Source organism: Calidris pugnax, unplaced genomic scaffold (genome assembly GCF_001431845.1).
Source record: "Calidris pugnax isolate Ruff unplaced genomic scaffold, ASM143184v1 scaffold41, whole genome shotgun sequence".
Classification (NCBI taxonomy): Eukaryota; Metazoa; Chordata; class Aves; order Charadriiformes; family Scolopacidae; genus Calidris; species Calidris pugnax.
This window is the reverse complement of record NW_015094509.1, coordinates 20,569,600-20,578,740: the sequence shown is the minus strand read 5'-3', so window position 1 is coordinate 20,578,740 and position 9,141 is coordinate 20,569,600. Positions and strand designations below refer to the sequence as shown.

Below are 9,141 nucleotides of genomic sequence, written 5' to 3'. Positions count from 1 at the left end.
TTTATCAAACTCGACTTTTGTTGTTGGCAGGAGTCGGTAGTCGGTGGAGGTGAATGTTTTCCCACAGCAGCGCCGTGTGATAAACACGGGGCAGCTGATTCATGCCGCACTTATTTTTCTGTCATCCACCCTCCCTGTCACCCTGATATTTCTTCGAACGATAAGCCTGCCCCTGCGCTCGCAACGCGCCGCCGAGCTCCCGGTTTCATCCCTTTCTGCAAATTGCAGGTTAATTAACCATTAATAACAGTGGGAGTTGCACGCAGAAATCCACACCCGCTGTGATGAGACCGTGCCCTGGGTGAGCAAGTGCTTTATTCATCACCTGGGTTTCAGCGCCCGAGCTGCCTCCCCGGCCCCGAGAGACCAACGTCCCTGGAGAGGAAAGTGCCCAGGCACTTGCCAGCCCTAATCCTGCCGTAAAGAAAAGCGTTACCTCTTGCTCTATGAATTTTATTTATTTTGGTCCTCTGGGCAGCGCTTGCTGTTGTTAGAAACATGATTGCTTCATACAGTTATGTTAATGTTTGCATTTGACAGAATGTAATTGATACTTCTGCTGCTCCGGCTTCAAAGCCAAATTAGGAAATGAAGTGCTGCACATTAGCTTGTTTAGCTGGTTAAATACTGTAAATAAATACATACAGGGCAATGAAAACTAATGAGTTTTCTTTAAGGCATTTTCTAAATAGCTGGCTTCATAAAAAATAAATAAATAAATAAATAGTTCCTGCTGTGAACTCATATCCTGAAGGATTTGTTGTTTTGCTGCAACAAAAATTGATCCTGGCTGAAATCTGAACTCTGGATTTCACTTGGAGAACAGGATTTTGCAAGTTATGGAGGAATCATGGCAAGAACTGTTGCAAATTTCACGGTAGTTTTACCAACAATAGTTCTGAGAGATGTTGCATTTAACAAAGCCATTTTTTTGCAAGGGATTAATTCAGACCGTGGTTACAAGTCAAGCTATTCTTCTCAATGCTCGCCAGGAAAACATTATATTTGTAAGAAGCATTTGCATAGGATATTTCTTTGTGCTGCTAAATCCCTGCAGTGCCATAATGCTAAACCTTGGGGTTTTTCTTTTCCCTGACAGAATGCAGTAGCATGAAAAAAAGAGGGAAAAAAAAAATCTGCTTTTGTATAATGAGATAAAGAGATTTGCTTGACAGAATGCACTCAGCACTGACTGAATAAAATGCGTTTTTCAAGTGATCTCTCAGGCCTGGCCTCAGTGCTTTAAAGCAGAGCTGGGGAACAGCGCTGCACCGGGTCTGAGATCCCGCCAAGTGCAATGAATCTTCATCTCATACGTCTGAATAAAAAACTGTTCTTTTCCCCCTTTTCTTTCATAAATATTACATTGATGCAGAAGTGCCTTTGACCGACCTTAAGGCATTCTCCTAAAATCAAGGCATTTTTTAGCATCGGTAGAATTGAACCTCTACCAATCCTTCTTAATTAACTGCAAATAGCCTCAGCAGTATCACCTGCTTGGCAAAGAGATGTTGACCTTAAACCTGAGCTTGCTGAGCTGGCTGTTTTACCTGGCACTTGAAGAGGAAGCTGATTTATAAATTCTGCTGTGCTACTTAAAAAGAAAATTATTGAACTGATGCCTAAAATGCAGCCAAAGTATCAAGAGCTGATAAAAATACATATTCAGGATATAAGAGCTGTCCTGACTGGGAGGCAGTTTGATGCCGGTTTAGGATGGAGCCCAGAATGCTGTGAAAAAACTTGACTTCTTTCGTGTTTTCAGCAGCAAATGGAGGAGGACTGGAAGGTCCCAGCCCTTTTCAGAGAGGCCACCAATATCTTGCAACTTCAAGATGAAGACGGTGACCAGCTCTGAGAAAAACACAAGAGATTCAGACAGTCCTCATCCAAAAGGTCCATTTAAAAATAGACAAATTATGACTCTCTCAAAAAGAAATGTATGCATTGCATAAATCAAAGTTCTCACACCCACCATCAAAGTTTAATCACTTAATACGCTGGTTCTTTCAACATGCTCTGAAACTTTGTATACAATAATACAAACGATGGGGTTACGAAGCAATAGCAATTTATTCTGCTGTACAAACGGATGTTGCATTATAATCCCTAAAGCAACACGGAGGCTGCTTGCAGATGTTACTACAATTTGGCGTTTATTTTAATTGCTCTAGAGTGTAGCTCATGAGAAATACAGTCATGGGGTGACCTACACGTTCACCTACTAAGGGTGACTTAATTGCAGGGGAAAAAGAAAAAGGTGTTTTGAAAGTTTTCAAGGTTTCATCAAAACACGAACCTCCTGCCGTTGTTTTAAAAGGGTGCATGTGGGCTTCTGTCCAAGCATGAAAGCATGGTAGGGCAGGGGCTAATTTAATCAGCCAGGCTATGTGGCGCATGTATTTTTACAAGTCTTGCAAGAATAACATCAGTAAAGTAACTTGAGATATTTTGGTGTCTGACATTCGCTCAGCAAGTGCTAAGAAAATATGCTTACTGCACAGATTGCTGGTTTCTCAGAGTGGGAGTCAAGGTGCCTAATTAAAGTCTGTGCACTTTGCTTTGTCATTGACCAGGTTCCTGTTCCCTCCTTTTCCCTTTCCACTCCCCTTCTAAAAGCAGAGCCGATTTAGAAGTTGCCCCTCCTCAAAGAGCTGCCTGGAAGGAGTTGCTCCGGTGAACAGATTTCAAGCTAAAAGGACAAAGTTAAACATGAGGCAAAGTATAAATAAAAATCAAGACTCTCTTCCTCCTCCTCTCTACTTGTGAGCGATGATCTCACCGCTCCGGGTGGATTACAAGGGTGGCTCGATCTCTTTCAGGGAAGCACATTCTCTAACCTTGATACTGCTGCTATTTATACTCCCCTCTTCTCACCACAAAGAAAAGCAGCTCTAATAATCTTGTTTCTGACAGCAGCACGGGGTGGGCTCTGAGCTGCCTCCCGGCAGCGGGGTCAAGCCCCTGCCCACTGGCCCCAGCTCTCTGCTAAAGCCAATGCTCTCGACCACTGGTTGCTCACTTTTAGACACCCGAGATGTGATTTTCCACTGCCCTGAGCCTGGCATCGCCGTGCACGGCGGCGCAGGGGGACAGGTGACAGCCTTGCAGTGCCACCACGTCTTCTGCTCACGGGGCACAGATGGGAATGGATGCACATGCTGAAAGGCAATAGGGTTTCTGAAGTTCAGAGGCAGAGCTGTAACTCCCCTCCCCCTGGTTTATCAGAAGAACAGGACACCTCAGTTCATATGGCCCTTTCCACCCCCACAGAGGCAGGAGCCATCCCGCATCCCCACTCGTCTCCATGGGGATTCCCTGGGCAGAGCTGGGGTGCAGACCCTGGTGGCTCAGGCACGATGAGGCACGTAGGGGACCGTAGGTGACCAGATCCTCCTCAAGGCCAACCCCCATTTTCTCAGATGAAGCCAAACATACACATGCCCTGTTCCCCTTGAGACACCGCAAGAAACGGGGACAAACATTATGAAACCAAGTTTATTAAAACTTTCTACAAGTCAGACTTTATCATCCAGGTTTCCACATACATATACATATTTACAAGTGGGACATAGTGTTTTTAGCTTTTTCTGGCAGAGTTTTCCACCAATATATACAAACGTACTGTTTTTCATAGAAGGGTTAAACTGTATCACAGATACAAATGTCAAGCAATCATGAGAGGTTTAGTGCAACGGAGAGCTGTAGCGCCCTGCTCTTGATGCTCATGATTCTATCAAGTTAGTATTGCCAACAATAATTCACATTAAATTGCTCTTCGACACCTCTTATTAGGACAAACAAAATACAACAGAACGAGAAAACAAAACCCCAAACAGTAAGGTTATGTACAAAGTACGCAGTCCATGAGGTATACATGGTATTCTCGCAAGGGGTGGTGGGACTGCAGCTTGCCGGGGGGTTAACCCTTAAAATGACTTCACTCGAGCTGTGCCACGTCAGGGACACGCTTTACCCACCTCACGGCCACCTCGGAAGCCGTGCTCTCGCCCAAGGCGAACGGGCATCTCTTTGCATAAGCCACTGGACACAAGTGTGAAACGAAGCAGAGATTTTTGGCAGGACTAAGCTTTACTTATCCCCAACCCAGGAAGCTAATGATTTAGATATATTCATTATCCACACACGTTGGACAGACTATGAATAATCATGCAAAAAAAAAAAAAAAGAAATTAAGGGGGGGGAAAAAAAATACGTAGCCAGAGGCAAACAACATACCTGAATAATCAACTAAGGGCGTATGGAGATTTTACTCTTAAGACTAACTTTTTGGGGGATGGAAAGGGGGGAAAGGAGAGGGGATGTGATGTTTTAAAGAGTTGAGGCTGTAGGAAAACACGACCGTGTTTACATGTACTGTACAAGATACCCCTTATCGTTTCCCAAGAGAAGGCGCCCCAGCCGATAGTGTTACGGTTTGGTAAACGGATACGTTTTGGCACTCGGAGCTAACGAGACCTGCTACTTGACAAGCTCGCAGAGGGCATTAAGTTATAGAGGCTACACCATGGTAACGCCAGGCTTAAGTCTATTTAAAATGCTTTCCCGGTCAGCGAATGGAATCGGAGGGGATCCGGCTGGGAGATCCACCAGCTTCAGCTTCGGAAAGAGCCACAGCAGTGATTTGTCCTACAGGTGGACCTGGGAGCTCCGTGGCTCTGAAAGCAAGGCCAGCTGGAGGAGCAGCAGCGAGCGGGCGGCTGAAGACCTCCTTCCCTCGTTAAAGTGCGCTCACAGTCAGAAAGCTACTTTGCAAGCTGGCCGGTGCGGCACGCCGAGTCGTCCCCTTTTGACCCATTTCTGTCAGGTTTCACTCAGTCAGAGGTTCGCCTCGTGCTCCCCACTTCCAAAGCATTGTGGCCAAGGTTCTGCACCCCCGTAGCCACCTCAGGAAAGCAGAGGGGGCTGCCCTTCTGTCTCACACCTCATCAGCCCTAAGGCTCTGGAGCCGAGATGCGGCCAGTTACACCGGTGGAGGATGTGGGAGGCAGGAGAAAAGCCAGGTGGGTCTCACAAAGCTGCACGGGTCCTCCAGGGCCATTGGGACGGACCAACCAGCAGAGTAAGAGGATGAAGCTCTGAGTACACTCGGGGAGCGGGGATCTACGGGTTGGCGTTTATTTCAAACAAGGTCACTTTTCTGACCATACTGGCACTTTAAGATGCTGTTGAGTTTGCAAAACGTGGAACAAATGAAACCCTACGAAGATGCCGGAGGTGAGAACTGATGAGGTTCTTGAGGCTTCGGGGTTAGCAGAAGAAGGAACTAATATCGTCACTGTCTCCGTGGTATTCTGGAACGATTTGATCCGACGTTCCCGTCTCCTGGTCTGTATATCCAGGCTCCAAGACCGCCTCGAACCAAGGGTGAAGCAAGATCTCCGGAGCAGTGAGTCTTTCAGAGGGCTCCCGCCGCAGGAGGCTGCGAATGAGGCATCGGGCTTTGGGGGAGACGTGGTCAGGGATACAGAACTGTCCACGCCGGATTTTGGAAAACAGAGTGCTAGGGTCCGAGTCATGGAAGGGGTAGCGTCCCACCAGCAAGGTATAGAGCATCACTCCCAAACTCCACACGTCGGCCGATTTTCCAGAGTAAGTCCCCGTGGTGTTGAGGATCTCGGGGCTGACGTAGGCCGGGCAGCCGTGCTTGTCCGAGAGCGCGTCGTCTTCGCCTTTGATGATGTGTGTGTCCTCCAGGCTCTCCAGCCGCAGCTGAGTCCTGGGGAGGGCAGGAGAAGAAGGCAGGGGTCAGAAACAGTGACACCCAGGCACGAGCGAGCACGGCGAGCCCCCCGCCACCGCAATCCCCACTCCCCCTCTCACGTTGGCGTGAAAAAAAGGAGAGCAAACACTTTTTAATTTGCAGCAGAGAAGCTGCCTGCACCCCTGGACACGTGTAATGGGCGCTCAGGGACACCTGTGTATTTTGTGTACCGGGGATTTGGACAACACAGAGGGCTCTGGAGAAGCACCCAGCAAGTCACCTCCTGTCTCCACAGGCTGCATGGCAACTACAGGGGGTTAATGGGCTACCTGGGGTTGGGCTCTGAGCAAACAGCCTCCAGCTGCCTGGTTTTGTGAACGGCAAAGCCCAGCCCCCCCCGCCACGCTCGTGGGAATCACCAGCTCTCCCCAATTTCCTGTGTGATTTTTTAATCCCTATTCTTTTTGCCTCTCTGGAGGGCACCCCCACGCCCACCCCCTCCCAGGCGGAGATGGGCTCACCCCGACAATTCATTTTTTGGGGGGTGGGGTGGGGGGGTTCAGGGGAGACTGGCCGGGGTGAGGAAGGGCTGCGGGCGGGCGGGTGTCGCTGTGCGTTGGCTGCAGCCTGTCCTCAGCCTGACCTCCCCAAATACCCATTGGTTCTGCAAACGGAAAATATGACTCAACGCCAACCGTGGGGCCGGGATTGGCTGCGGGAGCCCTGAAACTGCACCTGTGCCGGGGGAGCCCGAGCCCGCCCGCCGTTGCTTAACCCTCTTCTTGCCAAATGGGGATGCACATGACACGGGCAAGAAGTGCAACGCGCTGTTTCCAAACCCGCCCGACCGTGCGCAATGTCACATTTCGACAAATGTTTCATCTGCTCAGGGGCGGGAAAAGCTGCAATAGTTTCCTTCAAAGGAATTACTTGCTTTGCGTGTCAACACACGGCCGTGTCTGCTCGAGAGGGGCCGTGCTGGTTAATTCTCTTATCACCTTTATAAATGATATCCTGAAGAAGCGTTAGCCCAGAAAATGTGTTTCCTTCTGCTTCAGTAATATCATCTCCAGTTTCATCAGATTAAAAACAACTCCATTACAGCTTTTACTTATGGTTGTTTTTTGGTTTTTTTTTTAGCTTTCCACGGGATAAGCAGCTAGTCAGAGTCCGTTTTGCTGATTAAAAATGTATTTCTGGCTCTGCCACGTGTGGTGAGGCACTGTGAGAGCAGCAAGCACTCCAGGGAAAAACTGAATTATTTCCCTAATCTAAATTTAACAACTAGATTCTGTATCTCCTCGGTTTATAAACCGAGGCTTTAGGCTAAGTTTTACCAAAGTGCTTTTCCTCAGTGCAGGGTTCCCAAGGCAGTATTGAACGGTGTCCCACCTTCCCCCCGGTGCGTGCCCACATCCAGGGGCACAGAAGACACCTCCACGGGTTGTGGAGGAGGGATAAAAGTCTCAAAGGACACGGCCGGTCTTTCGTTAGCAGCATAACCCTAATCAGCAGGGCATTTCATTGAGGAGACCCTTCCCGAGTGCCACGGTTCGGCCACGGGGCAGCATTCCCGGGTGCCAGGAGGGACCAGAGCTCCATCTCCTCGTACCTCCTGCTCCCCCAGCTGGGTCGGTCCCCTTCCCCGTCCCAGCGCCTCAGCCTCTCCCCCCACTTCCCCCTGCCTTTTATTCATTTCACGCTGACTGAGTGGCACACATGACATCTTCTGGCGCTAACGAGCATCCGAACTATAGTCCCTTTGTCTACCAGCGGGTTTCACTCAACTTCTGCTGAATGAGAGGAAGCTCCCGGAGAGCTTCCTCCCTTTCATCAGGCGAGCTCTAACGAAGAGTGAGCGCGCACCGGTCAGATCCGTGACCTCCTGCACACCCGTGATGGGGACCTACTGGGATCGCTCGCAGGTGATGCCCGGCTGACACGGCTGTTTCCACTCCCTGGGACGCTTTTTTGCGTCCCTGGATGTGGCACTCCTCCCTCCCCACTCACCCCAGGGCTGGCTGGTGACAACCGCTTACCTTTCTTCATTAGAGAAGACAAATTTCCTGAGCTTGAGGTCACCAAGTACGATGGCCGACTGGTGGCAGTGAGCTACAGCCGAGACGATCTGCTTGAACAGCCGGGCAGCCTCCTCTTCCTTCAGCCTCTTGCAGCTCCTCACGTAGGAGTGCATGTCCCCAAAGTCCTTTTCAAAGAACACATAGGCCTTGGTGTCCCCGAGGATGACTTCGACGACCCCGGTGATGTTTCTGTGCGACGGCAGCTGAATGTAAGGCCGGATCTTGTCCTGGTAGTGTTTGAGGGGGAACACCTGTAAAGAGGAAATTAACCCCAAAAAATTCATTCTCAAGGGCGTTGAAAAGCAGCCGCTCACGTAGCAACTCTCCCCAAACAATGACGAGGGAGCTGGAGGGGAGCCAGGGCTCGGCGGGAGCGCCGCTCCGAGCCGGGATTGAGACCCTTCCTGGTGGTTTCGTAGTGAGAGGAGCGAGGGCAAAAAAAAAATAATAAAAATAAATAAAAATAAATAAAAATAAATAAAACAAAGCCCCATCTCCTTTGGGGGACGGTACCCCCGAGTTACAGCTGGCTTCCAGCGCCCAGGAAAAACCCCACCGGCCGGGTGTTTGGAAGCGGGAGGATGTTTTTTTTTTGGGAGGGGGGGTGGTGTGTATTTTCGCAAGGTTCTTCCCCGGGGTCGGGGCGGTGGGAAACAGCCGGGAGGACCCCCCCGCTCACCCACCAGACACACACTAAAGGTTCTCCCTCCTTTTCTCCCTCCCTCCCCATCCGCACCCGCGGAGCTTCCGCTCACCTTACAGCGCAGTTCCCTCCCGGAGCTGACGCTCAGCGCCCGGGACACCTGCTCCCTCTCGGCCAGCGGCAGCAGCAGGTAAGAAGCGATGAGGCTGGGACCCGCCGCTCCCCCGGCTCCAGCGGGAGATGCCGGGGGACAAGGCGACCCGGGAGCGCTGAGACAATCGGGGGGTCCGCAGTCGGCCAGGCGGGGGGCTTTCGGGGCGGAGGGGGGCCCTTCTTCTGGAGGACCCCCGTCGTGGAGGAGAGGTTGGAGGCGCTTGGCCGGAGCGCTGCTGCGGCAGCGGGCGGCCGGCAGGAGGGACGCGGGGCGGCTCATGGAGGGGAGCGGGCGCGGAGCTAGAGGCGGGCGGGGAGGTTTTGGGGCATCCCTTCTCTTTTTCTCCTTCTTCTTCTTTCTTTCTTCTTCTCCTCCTCCTCCCCGCCGGCACCTTCTCCCGGGGAGGTGTCCACCATCTATCTGCTGCCTAAAGTATAGTTGGAGGGTTTTAAAAAAAAAAAAAAAAAAAAAAAAAGGGGGGGGGAAAAAAAAAAAAAAAAAAAAAAAACCAGCCCCCTCCCCCCCCCCCCCCCGACCC

The 9,141-nt window shown here is 50.6% G+C and overlaps 1 protein-coding gene across 1 annotated transcript; it reads right to left on the bottom strand.

Annotated features, from left to right (window-relative positions):
• Positions 1-3,480: 3,480 nt before the first annotated feature.
• TRIB1 (tribbles pseudokinase 1) lies at positions 3,481-9,034 on the bottom strand. The gene is made up of 3 exons (XM_014965653.1): positions 8,562-9,034; positions 7,765-8,057; positions 3,481-5,740 (listed from the first exon to the last, which is right to left on the bottom strand). Exons 1-3 carry the CDS (start codon positions 8,880-8,882, stop codon positions 5,272-5,274), a joined length of 1,083 nt encoding a protein of 360 aa, XP_014821139.1. The 5' UTR covers positions 8,883-9,034; the 3' UTR covers positions 3,481-5,271.
• Positions 9,035-9,141: the final 107 nt, after the last annotated feature.